The sequence below is a fragment of the Scaptodrosophila lebanonensis genome, unplaced genomic scaffold (genome assembly GCF_003285725.1).
Source record: "Scaptodrosophila lebanonensis strain 11010-0011.00,11010-0021.00 unplaced genomic scaffold, SlebRS2 tig00000150-arrow-arrow-pilon, whole genome shotgun sequence".
In the NCBI taxonomy this organism is placed as follows: domain Eukaryota; kingdom Metazoa; phylum Arthropoda; class Insecta; order Diptera; family Drosophilidae; genus Scaptodrosophila; species Scaptodrosophila lebanonensis.
This window is the reverse complement of record NW_022060592.1, coordinates 181,601-197,851: the sequence shown is the minus strand read 5'-3', so window position 1 is coordinate 197,851 and position 16,251 is coordinate 181,601. Positions and strand designations below refer to the sequence as shown.

General features: G+C 36.8%; 1 protein-coding gene across 5 annotated transcripts in view; it reads left to right on the top strand.

Moving 5' to 3' along the window:
- Positions 1-16,251, top strand: part of LOC115629447 (peptidoglycan endopeptidase LytF) — a 70,650-nt gene that overhangs the window by 20,839 nt on the left and 33,560 nt on the right. For 4 of the 5 annotated variants that reach the window (XM_030525912.1, XM_030525908.1, XM_030525909.1 and 1 more), the window contains one exon: positions 13,992-14,192. In XM_030525912.1, coding sequence (XP_030381772.1) covers positions 13,992-14,192 — 201 coding nt within the window. Of the gene's footprint in view, positions 1-13,669; positions 13,794-13,991; positions 14,193-16,251 lie in introns of those variants that run through there. The other variant, XM_030525911.1, reaches the window with a different exon arrangement.

The following is a 16,251-nucleotide window of genomic DNA, read 5'->3' as shown; positions in this document are numbered from 1 at the left end:
TTAAATTTTCCTTTTTTGTGGAGAGTACAGGGTATTTTACTGTCGGGTTTGCTCGACTGTAGCGTTCTATCTTGTTTCAGCTGTTAAGTTGTATTTTGTTTTTGTTCTTGCTGTGCAGCTGACTTCTTAAACAGGTTTAACATAAACAAAAAATTACAAAACTCTCACCACAACACATTGAAAAATACAATATACTTACACATACAACAGCCTACGATTGTTATCACGGAAAATATAAGTCGACATCTTGCTGTTTAAGCAAAAACACTCTTTGGTGACGTGTTCCATCTGAAACAGTATTATACAAGCTCTGAATGCTATAGCCGTGCGCGGTAGACCTCTTAATAGAAGACAATTTCGCCTACCCCAAAGTTACTTACTTACGAGTACATAGCACCGAAAAGAGCTGTACTGTGCTTTACATAAAAAACTATGGGCTGCGATAATTAATTAATTAATTTTTTCCTTACTGTCTAACTAGAAAGAATTTTTTACATATACTGCAGCATCTTTTCAAAACGCGATTCAGCTCCAATATTTCTACATATAAACAATAAAGTTATCTCTTTAAATTATGTTTTGATTTTTTTCGTCAGGCCTATTATATACATATGAATATATACATATGATAAAGTGAATGCCTCTTATATTTCCGGTATTACGGCAAAAACCTATATATTGTATTCCTTTACACTTTTCAATTCAAATTAATATACATATCAGAAGCAAACATTGGACTGTCTAGTTGTAGATCTAGCATCGGAAAAAATTAACAAACCTTATATTTATATTTATCTATATTTATGTATATAGTATGATAGGTATAAATCAAGGCGAGTAATTTCTAGAACTAAAAGATGTACAATTTGACAAAGTTATTTGGTCAACTTATGTAACTGCACAACATTTCAATATGTATATACATATGGATATCATAATTATTTCTTCTACTCTTTAATGTAAAGTTACTCAAATACAACGCAGTTTATCTTGTATTCTTTCTCGAGTAAATACATAAACCAAGTTTAAAGTTAATTGGTTTTCTCATTTTCTAAAACCTCTTCTTGGTGCTCACCTACACTTTGACAGCTTTTAAACGCTTACCATTTGGGCTGTGCGTTGATTGCACATACTTACATACATATGTATGTAAATTATAAGAAGAGTGTATTTGGTAGGAGATATATTTATTTTATTTAATTCTCCTTTTTACCTCCTTTTACATCTCTTTTTTATTTAATTAGTTACTATTATTCACTATTATTATCTGATCACTTCAGGAACTGGTTTAACCAAGCACTTGAGTGCCGTAGTCTAATTAGGATAGCTTAAACCAGTTGTGAATTACTATGTAATTCTATTGTAAATTCGGGTCGCCGCGCCGGTGTAACTCCGCTGCAGCGCCAGTGGCAGAAGCCGTGACGGTGTGACGTCACTGCAACACCAGTGGCAGCGCCGATGCCTCGCTTACAGCAGAGGCAGCGGTACGCCGTTCTAGACGTTTCTTTGCTGGTGATAACTTCTCCTCTGGCTAAGTGAAGGCCGTCCTCGGTCTTCGTTAAGGCCGTTTCTGCATCTGCTATCTGCTTGGTGTTGTCCTCCACAGAAGTACTACCTTCACTACAATGTCACGTTCACTAATGGCAGAGATTCTTGTGCCACAGTCGGCTACCATGTTACTGTTTTTATAGCCTGTACCCAAAGGGTGAAAGTATGTAACATGCAGAAGGAAGCATCTCCGACCCCATAAAGTATATATATTCTGAATCAGCATGACGAGAGAAATCGATCTAGACATGTCCGTCCGTCCGTCTGTCCGTCCGTCTGTCTGTCCGTCTGGATGAACGCAAGGATCTCAGAAACTATAAAAGCTAGAATAACCAAAGTTGGCATCCAGATTCTCCTAGGTCCGAGAAACGACGAGTTTTTTTTTGTTTTTTTTTTTTAATTTTCCCGCCCTCCCCCCGCTACAGAATTTCGTCAATAGCGTCCACATTTCAAATGCTACTTAACCCAAACTTTGCACACATTACATAACATATAATTTATATATAATTATCTCCTGTTGCTTAAAATTTTATTCAATTCGGTCAATTCTAAGAAAAGTTATTAGCGAAACAAATTCTCGCCAGTACAACCCCCCCAAACTGCAGCAATAAGTTCGCTCTTCTTCTTCCTTTTTTTGCTACTGCTTTGGGCGCATATAACTCAGTGACGGAAGTTTACCTGGGTACAGGGTATTACACTGTCGGGCTTGCTCGACTGTAGCGTTCTCTCTTGTTTTTAATTATTTAAAAAAGTTTTTTTCCATTTTTTCCTTTTTGGTGGGAGGTACAGGGTATTTACGAGTTGAGCTTGCTCGACTTTAGCATTCTTTTCTTGTTTTATTTTAATCTAATGTTGAACTGTATTAATTTTCTTACAGAGGTACCAAATTTCATTACTTTTCTTAAAGCTAGTTTAATTAAGAGGTACAAATTTCATTACGTTTCTTAAAGCTAGTTACGTTAACATTCATGAGGTGCTTGCTGGTCACTTCTTTATATTTTATATATTGATTTTGCCAGAACCATTAAGTTAAGTATGAAGCATAATGAATTATTATTGTCTGAGGTTGTCCTTTTGGACCACCCTCCCTTTTATAAGAACTGTCGTGCCCAAGTACGCTTCTACAATACCCTCTATGCATAATGGTGTTAACTTATTTCCCAGGCGCTTATTTGACCTAACCCATACTCTGTCTCCGACTTGATATTTTTTGTTTTTCCGATTTTTATTTTCTTGTTCCAACTTCCTGTTTTGCGCTTTCTCAATTCTTTCCTTAATTTCTAATTCTATATCTGTCATAGTTGATTGAATTACCTTAATTGGTTTTTTATTCGTTATGAATTGTCCTATTATACTTTATTGTTGCTACTAGGATAAGGTCGGCAGTTTCACTAAGGTGTCTTTCGAGTTTCATGCAACCGCTCCACCTGCCCGTAGGAGAGACTATGCAAAGGGGGTGCGTTTGAAATTTGGATGTTGAAATTATTAGAATTATGGCAGATCGGTTGAACAACTGCAAACTTTGAGAATTTACACGTCAGAAAGTATTTTCGATCCCTGGAAAAGATATCGACATGTAGAATCTCTCCCGCATAAGACTGAGTGAGAGTTTCTCCCAATATTTTTTTCTTCGGATGACGGTCATATTTTGCCATTGAGCAGACCCTACAGTTCGCAACAATTTCTGTTGCCAATCTGCTCATATTCGGAAAGAAATAGTCACGCAAAATTTGTTTTTAACATTTTCCTGCCCTGCTCGGTGAGCCCTATTGTGCTCCGCTGTCACTATTTCTCTTTGTTCGATTTTATCCGGAACATCCATTATGAGATATTTAGAATATCTGAATGTCGTTATGGGAAATCGATTGATCAAGTCATGTTGGATGAAGGCAAGAATGGGAATGGAATGTTTTAACGGCGGGAAAATCTGCCACTTCAATAACGATTTGGTTACGGAAACAGTTGATCGGTTTGTCAGTGGTGTCAATAGTGTATGTTAGGGATTCTTCGCTATGAATTGTAGCAAGGTCCGAACTTGGGGAATTATGAAGGGCGTTTATATTTTGGCGTGACAAAGCATCGGCCACATAATTCTACCTGCCGGGCTTGTAAATTAAGTTGGCTTTATGCTCATCCATAAAGGCCTTCCAGCGCTTTATTTTAGCCGCAAAAGTTAATGGTTGGTGGTCGGTGAAAATATTCAGGTCCCCGACTCCGTACAGGTAATTCCAGAGGCTTTTTAGGGCCCAAACTATTGCCAAGAGTTCTCGCTCGTTTGTAGCGAAATTGGCCTCCCTGTCCCTTAATGTTCTTGAGATCATTGTAACAGGACAACCACTCTGAGATAATACCGCCCCCAGACCATGTGCTGACGAGTCTGTCGTCAAGTCGAAAGGTTTCGTAAAATCAGGGTATCTCAACATCACATCCTCGGACGCTAATATATTTTTTAGCCTTTCGAATGCTTCTAGCTGTAAACTCGATCTGGACTTTCCTCGACTGGTTGGCACTAACTTTGCCATTGTCACCTTTCAGTATCTCTGTTAGGGGCTGTGCAATAGCGGCATAACTTTTTATGAAACATCTTTAATAGCTGGACAAGCCCAGAAACGACCTTAAGCTGAACAGGGAAAAGATGATCACGCCATCAACATAGACGTAACATGTTTTCCCAAATTGTTCCCTGAGAACGTCATCTATTGCTCACTGAAAAATGATTGATGTACAGGTGGTACATCTGAGTCATTAATTTTAATCAAATTGACATTGGTGCATCCTTGAAATTGAATCTGCTTTGAGCCACCGTTATACCTAATAGTATCGATTGTAAAATTGATACCTGCGTTATTTTTTTTTTTTTTAAAAAAAGATCGAGACCAACTATGCCATCAAAATCGATTAAAGTTGGCAAAATGAAAAAATAAGATTTTACATTAAACAAATGTATTAAACATTTATGGCTAATTGTTGTACTGCCATGGTTTAAATGGTTTTTCAACCGGCACTACATGTGTTAATTCGGACAATGGTTTTATGTAGCTTTTAGAGCCGCCTGTATCTAACAGTAACCTAATAGTACGTCCAGCTATTTTTCGTGTGATATACGGGAGCAGGGACTTAATCCTAAAAAATTGCAAGTGTCGTCAACTAGTAAATCATCCTCTAATGCAGCAACCCCCTCTTCTGCCGCAGACCGATAGTTTTATTTTTTATCCCTATTATAATTGTTTTAGGCTTTTACAAAATGTGGATTTTTACCCTTTTTTTTATTCTGATATTCTGAATCTTTTCATTTGTGTTTTTAGCAAAATTTGCAGCATCCTGTGCATACTCATTGCTGACCTCCGCTTCCTGAGCTAGCGCCAAAGCAGACGGCAAGTTCTGTGGTTGAGCCGGGAATACGGCTGTTTTAAGAGATTTTCTAAGACCTGACGCGAATGAGTGGAGCGCGTCGGATCTAAATTGTTCGTTAAGGATAGCTGCAGCTGCAGCATCGTAAGACATGATTGTTTTATTTGTGATAAGAGCAAGGTTCTTCTCAATTTCGTCGTAATAATCTAGTAACGATAGCTCACCCTGTCGAATGGTGCTTAGTTTTTGCTGAATTACACGTATTGGTGTTTTATCAGCATAGGTAAAATCTTGTCTGGCTATAATGGCTCTAAAATTCAAAACAGTGTTGTATGATGTTAATGTTCCACTTGCTACGCCTTTTATTTTGTTGCGAATGATACCAACTGCTTGATAATGTTTGGAACTGGTAGTATGGCTGGAAAACTTCGTTGCTGCGGATCGCCAAGCAGCATATTCCTCTTGCTTGCCGTCAAATTCCAGCAAAGACTTTACTATATCTAGAGGTTCTTCACATTTTACACCTTCGATAATTTTTACTTTATGAAATACCTCTACATCAGGCACTGTTATTTTCAGGTCGTTAATCTGTTCTGTAACGACACTAATTTTTTCATTCATTTTTGTTTGGAAACGTTTTTCCATTTCGGCTGCCTGGTAAACGAGTGCCGCATTCACGACTGCTTCTATTACATTAATAAGTTCTTGTGAAGCCATTTCTTTCTTGACACTAAAACCTGTTGCAGCTACAAGTTCCCTACTGACTTCTTTGTCACTACTGTTTAAGTCTTCCGTGGTGTTCCACATGGAATGCAAAAGGGTTCCCTTTATTTTTAACGCAAAATTAACTGCCCGAGCCTGTTATATTTACATTTTTTTTTTTTTTGACAATAAAAGTGACCAAATAACACCTCACTTACATGAATTCCATATTGTTCTAAGGCAAGGGCTGGTTCGCTGAAGACGTGGTAGTGACGTGGTAGCGGTAGTGACGTTATAGTCGGCTGGTGATTGTCCGCTGCTGATGATTAAGTTTTTTACTCGCTCAACACAGTGCTGGGGTACAATTTTTTTTTATTTTTTTTTTACTCGCTCAACACAGTGGTGGAGTTTTTATACTCTGTACATGAAATGTACAGAAGTATATTAGGTTTGCGGGAGCTGAAAAATGTAACAGGCATAAGGAGGCGTGGCAGACCCCACAAAGTATATACATTCTTGATCAGCATGACGAGACGAGTCGATCTAGCCCTGTCTTTCTGTCTGTCTGTCCGTCTGTCCGTCCGTATGAACACCTGGATCTCAGAGACTATAAGAGATACAGACACCAAATTTTGCACAAAGATGCCTTATGTGTGTATTCTATACGAGTTTGTTTTATTTTTTTGATTCCCCCCCCTCCCCCCCACTTCGCCACTATGGGGGTTTTTCCGATTTTCCATTCGTATAATCGCCTATATCTCGGAGACTATAAGACCTAGGAACACCAAATTTTAGTCCCAGATGCCTTATGTGAATACGCAGAAAATGTATATTTTGGAATTTCCCTCCCTCCCCCAAATCGCGATTTTCTCTAACTCCCGTAATTCTTAGAACTTTGAACTAAAATTTTAGAAATACCCCCAGTTGGTTATTATGTGTGCGTATGCCAAGTTTCACTATGATAGACCGATTTACCCAGAAGTTATAGCCTTAAATATATTTGCTGTTGCAGCGCTGCTCGCGGCTGTTGTTGATGCCGGTACTTTGGTTGACCTCACACATGTTTACACAGACACGAATAGATGCGCATAGGCATACATACACTCACACAGACGCAATTACTATGTAAATGTGAGTTTACGTGAGTTCGAATACCGAGAAAGGTAAAATCGATCAAATTTTTTTTTTTAATTTTCTTAATTTTTTTATTTTCTATAATTATTGTAAACATATGTACAGAGTATTTCAAAGTCGGGACACCCGACTTTAGCTTTTTTACTTGTTCTTTACTGTTATAGTTGTACCATTGAGTTAATGGCAATTTTTAAACATTTTCGCAGTTTTTCAAGAAATCGCGGCGTAATCTACACGATTTGTTATTAAATTCATATACTGTTAATTGTTCGTGGAAAAATTGTTTCCAATTTTCCCTTTTTTGTCAGAAATCTTGCACTTTTTTGTTTTTACAAATTTGCACTTTTTTTTACAAATCTTTCACAATTTTATTTGTAGTCGCGGCACAAACTAACACGATCTTTTTCTTTTGTGAGTTTATGTTGCCAGTTGGGCGCCAATTATAAGAAGAGTGTATTTGGTAGGCGATATATTTATTTTATTTAATTTTCTTTGTTTCCTCCTTTTACATATCTTTATTATTTAATTAGTTACTATTATTCACTATTATTATCTGATCACTTCAGGAACTGGTTTAACCAAGCACTTGAGTGCCCTAGTCTAATTAGGATAGCTTAAGCCAGTTGTGAATTACTATGAAATTCTATTGTAAATTCGGGTCGCTGCCGCGCCGATGTAACGCCGCTGCAGCGCCAGTAGCAGAAGCCAGGCCAGCGCCGATGTGACGTCAATGTAGTGCCGGTTTGACGTCACTGCAACGCCAGTGGCAGCGCCGATGCCTCGCTCACAGCAGAGGCAGCGGTACGCCGTTCTAGACGTTTCTTTGCTGGTGATAACTTGTACATAAATACATACCATTTTTTTCGTGCACCAATAAAGCAACAATACTAAAAATGTGTTGAAAAAGCAGATATATTATACAAACTATTTTACATATGTATGTACTTGTATATGTATGTATGTACAAGTATGTACAGTGAAACATGTAACAACATAAAATAGACAACTTTCTGTTGACTAAAATTCTGAAGGAGTAATACTTACATAGCTCGTAGTAGCTTTTTGGTGACAACATCGAGGTGCGCAGTCCGCTGAGCATCATACTCGCTCACTTAAGCGCATCCAACATGCGTTCCTTAACTAGGAAGTGGTTCATTTGGAATGCCTGCTTTCGCGCCGAACCGACCGTCTCGGCGAGCAGCTTCTCTTGATCTTCCAAACCATTTGGCATGGTCTGAAAAGAGACAATAAATGGTGTTGAATATCAATGGCCGGTCATTTGTTAGCATGAAATATACTTAATTGAAGTATACATACATACATACATATATTATACAGATGAAAACATCAATGACAATAACAAACAAGAGAGAACGCTACAGTCGAGCAAGCCCGACAGTGTAATACCCTGTACCCAGGTAAACTTCCGTCACTGAGTTATATGCGCCCATAGCAGCAGCAAAAAGAGGAAGAAGAAGAGCGAACTTGTTGCTGCAGTTTGGGGAGGTTGTACTGGCGAGAATTTGTTTCGCTAATAACTTTTCTTAGAATTGACCGAATTGAATAAAATTTTGAAGATCAGTAGAAAATTATATATAAATTATGTGTGCAAAGTTTGGTTTAGGTAGCATTTGAAATGTGGACGCTATTGACGAAATTCTGTAGCGGGGGAAGGGGGGGGAAAATTCCAAAAAATAAAATAAACTCGTCCTTTCTCGGACCTAGGAGAATCTGCATGCCAACTTTGGTTATTCTAGCTTTTATAGTTTCTGAGATCCTCGCGTTCATCCAGACGGACGGACAGACGGACAGACGGACAGACGGACGGACGGACGGACATGTCTAGATCGATTTCTCTCATCATGCTGATTCAGAATATATATACTTTATGGGGTCGGAGATGCTTCCTTCTGCATGTTACATACTTTGCACAAACCTAATATACCCTTTTTACCCTACGGGTACAGGGTATAATAAATGAAAAAATAAAAAACGCTGTACATTGAGGGCTAGTAGTTTCTAGAATAAAACACTGTCAAATTTAAGAACGACATACATACATACAGTCCTCATTTATTTATATATTCCGAATAGCCAAAATCGGAACGTCTGGCAACGCTGATACGTACATACATTTTATATATATATATATATATATATATATATATATATATATATATATATATATATATATATATATATATATATATAACACAACGTTTTAAGATAGAATTTGTGTAAAAAACAGAAATAAATATTAGAGTATTTCCGAAATTCCGCACGAAATTGGAATATGAACCACGGCACTCGTGTCCACCAGTGCAGCGATGTGCCGCGAACAATAAAAAGCACCGACTTTGCCCATTTCTGTTTGTGTCTGTGAGTGTGTCACTGTGTCTGTTTATGTGATGTCCCCAACTGTTGCTGCTTATGGCAAGTAAAAAACATATTTCTATATTTCGTAAATAGTTGAATGCCAATGTGTATATATACATACATAGTTATGTTGATTACTGATACCAAATTTTAAATCGACCGAACAACATTTATAACACAAACTTTTCATTTGAAAAAAAAGTGAAGAAATATAAATAATAAATAACAAGAGAGAACGCTACAGTCGAGCAAACCCGACAGTGTAATACCCTGTACCCAGGTAAACTTCCGTCACTGAGTTATATGCGCCCAAAGCAGCAGCAAAAAGAGGAAGAAGAAGAGCGAACTTGTTGCTGCAGTTTGTGGGGGTTGTACTGGCGAGAATTTGTTTCGCTAATAACTCTTCTTAGAATCGACAGAATTGAATAAAATTTTAAACAACAGTAGATATTTATTTATAAATTATGTGTGCAAAGTTTCGTTTAGATAGCATTTGAAATGTGGACGCTATTGACGAAATTCTGCAGCGGGGGAAGGGGGGGGAAAATTAAAAAAAAAAAATAAACTCGTCTTTACTCGGATCTAGGAGAATCTGGATGCCAACTTTGGTTATTCTAGCTTTTATAGTTTCTGAGATCCTCGCGTTCATCCAGACGGACAGACGGACGGACAGACGGACGGACATGTCTAGATCGATTTCTCTCGTCATGCTGATTCAGAATATATATACTTTATGGGGTCGGAGATGCTTCCTTCTGCATGTTACATACTTTGCACAAACCTAATATACCCTTTTTACCCTACGGGTACAGGGTATAATAATAATAATTCAAGCTCCAAGACCAATTTAAAAAAACCGAGTATGCAGTTGTATTTGTATTCTTATATTGATTTTAGAAACCAAGTTTTAATCGGTCGATCTGTTGAAAAATGTGGATTTTTCAAACAAGCTTTGGAGCTCGTTTCCCCCCTTTGGAGCTCGAATTATCAAAAATCCCTTCTTAGTGGATACCTACATTATAATAGGATACTTGAGACCAAATTTCATCTATTACCGTTTGGACTGTGGGCTGTTGACGCGGTTTCCTTCTGTGCCCCAACATTTTTTTCAGGAAAGCTCCCATATTTCAGGCTCCAAGAAAAATTTCATAAAACCAAGTACGCAGTTTTTCTGAATTTTCTGGAATATACAAACTAAGTTTGAAGTTAATCAGATGAAAATTGTAGATTTTTCATACAAACGTTGGAGTCTGTATTCTGTATTCTGTTCGTTGCGAACGGGTACCAGCCTTGATTGATTTGTTTTCAAACACTTCAAGCTCGGTCACTTCGTTTAAGATGACTGGGTCCTGATCGAAGCAAACCAGACTTTGCAAAATGAGCGTTTGATCGAACGAGTATAGTGCCGTTATTGGTCGAGTATTGTTTGGGTATTGCGCGAGCTATACTTGGGTATTACTCGAGTATTGCGCAGGTTTTACCCGAGTATGTCTCGAGTATTGCGCGGGTTTTACTCGAGTATGACCGTATAAAATATGCATGTATGTACATATTTATGTATTTGTGCGTGCATGTGTTGTTTGCAATTATGCGCAAACATGTGTATATGTATGTACGTATTTTAAAGAAAGAGGTACAGAATGAAAAAAAACATATGTATACATATACATATTTATTTTTATATTATGATATTTAGCATGATTTTATTTCTTAAAAAAGGAACTCAAATATCTTAAAATAAACAAATTAATATAAATTTAAATAGCATAACTTTTTTTAATTTAAATAAAAAAGAGGGTATTTCTTTTCGCTAATAGTTTTGTTGGCTTCTTTAATTTATATGCATATACATACTTGTATATGAAGTTACTATTGAACTAATAGCCGAAAAACAATAGAAAATGCAAGTGCACGTGCACCCGCCGATATCATTGGTCATTTCTTGCACGCAGGCAAAAAGTTTCAGTCACCGCCGCTCATTCTGAGTCTTTGCAGTTGTGAGTCGAACTGACTGGTTGGTGAGCGTTTGTTCACAACCGGTCATTGCTTGCATTCATGCAGGAAGTTTCGGTCACAACCGCTCACTTCTGAGTTTTTGCAGATTTGATCCGAACTGAGTGTTCATTGAGGGCTCATTCGCAACCAGTCATTGCTTGTCACTATACCCAAATGAAATAATCATACCGAGTATGGGTAAATACTCGAGTATGACCGAAAATGTAGTACTTGTTGCAGTTCTCTGGTGGGCACCTACACTATGAAAGGATACTTGAGTCCAAATTTCAGCTTCCTAGCTTTTACCATTTGGGCTGTGCGTTGATCCCCAATCAGTCAGTCAGGACAAACTGTTTTATATATATAGATATCCAGCGACATCACAACCTTGAACTACAATTAAAAGGTCTAAATTCCGGGAAACACAACACAGGAAATACCTTGACCCGCAATCATTAATCAAGCAATTGCATTCCTATTTAAAACACAAATGTAAAACAAGTGAAGTGAAAGTCGGACGTCCCAATTTCAGTACGGCTTGTGACAATTGTCCGCTACCAGGACCGGTCCTAAATGCAGCAGTGTCAGCACTAGTCCCTTTAGGAAGGCAGCGCAATACCGGTAGGACATCGACACAAAACAGAATTACGAAAAAATATTGCCTCGTCTTTCGTTGCCCGAACATTAAGCTTTTGTATTCTTTTGCGTTTCCCCTGTCTCCGGTTGCTTTGTCTTGTTCTCACATTTAATTTGCCGCAAAGTGTTGCCTGTGACGCGTGTGTCAATTGCGCAGTGAAAAACAAATATTGTTTTGAAAAGTGCAACATATAAAAAGGTAAGAATGAACTATTTATACAATTAAATGATACACTGTCCAAGAAGAGAACGTACAGAGGACAGGAAAAAAAATAAAGAATTAATTTAAATGTTAATATTTTTACATATTAGTTTAATGTATTATGTAATTAATATGTATTCAATAAACAGAATTATAATAAATAAATTTTCATTTGTGTATGGATTCATCTGTCTGGCAGAACTATACCGGGGTAGTCACGTACCAATCCATTGGGCAGTTCACTCGTTATAAAAGGAACCGGTCCATTTACCAGTCCGATGAAAATTGTCCGCTTCGTATGACATCGTGTGTAAATTCGAAGGGAGGCATGGCATGAAGTTTGGATTAGTGGTGGTGCGCTGCGGACCGGTATTTAGACCGGTATGCCGTACTGCTTGGTCTGTAAGTACATACATACATATGTATGTGTAAAATAATTATGCGTGTCTGTGTACGTCTCGTGTGCCTGTGCAACAACAACAACAGCTGCAAGCAGTGCTTGGGCAAAGATGACATAGCTACAACTTTCTGTTTAATCGGCCTATGTTATGGAGGCATTATGGCATACAGATTCATAATCACTAACTGGAGGGATTTTCTGAATTTTAACGAAAAATCCAAAAATCTCTAATTGCGGGCGAATGGGAGGGAAATTCCGAAGTGCACATTTTTTGCATATCCACATGAGGCCTCTTGGATTAAAATGTACGGTCCCTAGGTCTTATAGCTTCCGAGATATAAGTGATTACACAAACAGAAAATCGGGAATTTTTTTTATAGAGGGACAGTGGAGGGCTCTATCACGCCTTCTTCGGACTGTTACATTTTCCAGCTCGCGCAAACCTAATATGTATACTCTTGTTCATTTTATGTATAGAGTATATAAACAACTTGAGAAGTAAACAAGTTGTAAATAATTGACAATCATAATCTAAAGGCCTTAGTGGCTATAGTTTAAACCAACGTTGGGCGAGAGCGCTTACAAAAGCAAAATAATTGCAGTGGTCACCAGCTAGACGCACAGGCAGATTGCCGCAAATCAAAATACACGCAATACGAGTGCCCTTGCTCGATTTTCAGCAGGATTTACTGCGGACTGATAGTAATAGTCTTACATATTTAAAAATTCGTTCCTAATGCTGGCTGAAACTATAAACTACTTGCAATTTGTTAGTAGAATTGTAACAATAATAATTTTGTCCAAAAAAAGAGACATTGCAATCTCTTCAAATCAATTTCGTGCGATAGGTCCTCGGGCATAATGCTATGTCATCTGTGATTATGTTGTTTCGCTATCCATGCCGATATGTCCTTTATAGCTGTAACAGCGAGTTTTACCTCTTTGAATTAAATCTCATGACGCAATGTGATTATGTTCCATATGTTTTCTGGGTTTCAACGAGAAGCATGATATCGAAGTCAAGAGTACTTGTAAAATTTAATAACTGTCCAATGCAGAACTTTAAGATCTTTAAGTAAAAAAAAACAGTGTTAATAAGTAACCGTCTAAATACATATGTCGCTATAAATAATTATTTTAAATAGCAAATGTACATTTTTGAATAGCATAAATACTATAAGTTTAAAATCAAGTACATAATTTGATTCCTTCGTCACTACATAGATTTGTTCCACCATGATTAGCGATTATAATTGTGACATGGTAAACCAGTCGGAAAACAATCGAATTTCTTATTTTGAAGTCTATCGACAGTTTGACATCACCAACGGGCAGAGCAAGTTTGGTTTTATTTTGTAGTGTTTTATTTAATTCATTTTAAATGTAATCAGCTAACACAGACGGCACATGTAAAAAGCGCTTGTTAGTGCTAAGCGTATACAGTATTTGGTGAGCGAAATGTTCGAATAAGCTTAACATTTACGACGCAAAGTGGAAACTAATAAAATGTCAATTTTGCGTCGTGAGATTGATATATGCGTATGCATATAAATACATACATATGTATGTATGTACATATGTTTGATGTGTGGAATTGCGAATCAAAATCGAACAAAATATTAATGCTTATTCCATGTTCATTTGCAGTTTCAGGAGATTGTACCTGATATGGATGACACTGAATTCATGTTTAACGAGAAACAATCGATTCGCGACTCAGCCCGTACTCTTAAAAAGTATGGTAGCACCTGCTCTAATAACAGATCTAATGAGACCCTAATGCTTATACGACACGAGGTTGAGAAAAATGACACACTTCAGGGTATTGCACTTAAATATAACTGCACGGTAAGTTCTAGAATTAAATAACAATAATTCATTCAATTATCCAAATGCATTTACGGAAACAAATATCGACTGACTAAAATTACAGTTCAGTTATTTTATTTATTTATAAAAGAGAAGGTTAACAATTAATTCTTAAGTTACTTAAATTTGGAGCACTAGCTGCCAGGGCAGGGCTTCCAGCTCGCTTATGTATTATTTTGATCATTTCAGAATATTTGTGAGGAATTCTTTTATTGATTGTATGTTGTCTATTGTTGGTGATCTTAGAGCGGTTTCTGGTGTAATGTTCGGTCTGTAAGGTGTCAGGTTTGGACAGTTAGTAATGATGTGTTGTGCAGTGATGGTGTAGCAGAATTTGCAGATTGGAGGATCCTGTTTCTGGAGTAAATGTCTATGAGAGCAGTATGCCCGAGACGAAGTCGGATAAAAACTCGCATTGGCATAGTTTTGGCTTCAGGTGGGTATGCAGTATATAATCCCGCTGGGTTGTATTTTTTTAGTGGTGAGTAAAATTTGTCCAGTTGGCCAAGTGTTTCAAATTGATGTGGTTGGAGATGAGACGGAAAACGTCGGCTTTCTCTGCTATGCTTATCGGTGGTGATGCATCCAAAGTAGCTAGTTTTTATCAGAAAATTCGTTCCCACGTGTCTTGGGATCCACATAAATTTAATGTTATTTGTTTGAGCCAGAATATCTCGGATTTGGGATATAATTACATATGTGTGAAATTTTGGGATTTTTTCCAATTTTCATTTTTATACTCTGTACATAATACAGCCGACGGCATAAGTATTTTGACATGGAAGTTACCATACGATTTTGTTTATAACTTTTTTAATGGACAAGGAATAATATTGAAATAAATATGGCGTAAAGATATGTTTATTAACTTTCAAATTAATTTGTAAGAGTTTATACAAAGGTACAAATAGTAAAAATAAGTTATATTTCAGAAATGAAAGGTGGCATATGTATTTTGACTTATTTTTTAGTTAGATATAATTAACAAAAGTAAATGGTTAAATATTTTATTATTTACTAGCAGGTCTTGCCCGTCTTTGCTAGCTGGTATTTGTATTTGTAGCAGTATTTGTACAATTATACGTTAATTTACTATATGATATTTCTCTTCCGACACTCTAAATTTCTAAAGAGTTCATTTCCCAAAAAATAATTTACTTTCGAGAGCTAGGACATAAAGTACAATAAATACTATGTATGGTTATATGTGCATACATACATATAAATAAATCAAGGCGAGTAATTTCTAGAATTAAAAGCTGTACAATTTGGCAAAGTTATTTGGTCAACTTATGCAGCTGCACAACATTTAAATGAGCATACACACATGTATATACATATATGATAATTTCTTCTACTCTTTAATGAAAAGTTACAAAAATAAAACGCAGTTTATTCTCTATTCTTTCTCAGAGTAACTACATAAACCAAGTTTAAAGTTAATCGGATTTCTAATTTTCTAAAACCACTTCTTGGTGCTCACCTATACTTTGAAGCTTTTTAACGCTTACCATTTGGGCTTACTGACCCACAATTCTTTTCGTGCACCAATAAAGCCCAAAAAATGGGTTCAAAAAGCAGATATATTATACAAACTATTTTATATACATATGTATATGTATGTACATACATACATGTATATACATGATACATAAAATACATACATATGTATATACACATGCATAAATATAAAGATTGTGACATTGAGGGCTAGTAGTTTCTAGAATTAAACACTTTAAAATTTAACACCGATATACATACAGTCCTCACTTATAAGTGCAACTCGTCTTAAATTCCTCAGCACTCTACACGCATGGTTGAGCTATTCCCGAAACGTGGGACTGAGCCTGTCCCGCGCGGGATATTTAATTATGATTTAAAAATCGGGATGTCCCGCCAAAATCGGGACGTTTGGCAACGCTGTTATGTACATACATACAAATGTACATTTTATTTTTTGATTCAGGCGCGCTATCTATCCTCATATGCATGTACATACATATGTATCTATATGTAAATGTATGTATTCAATTGTACA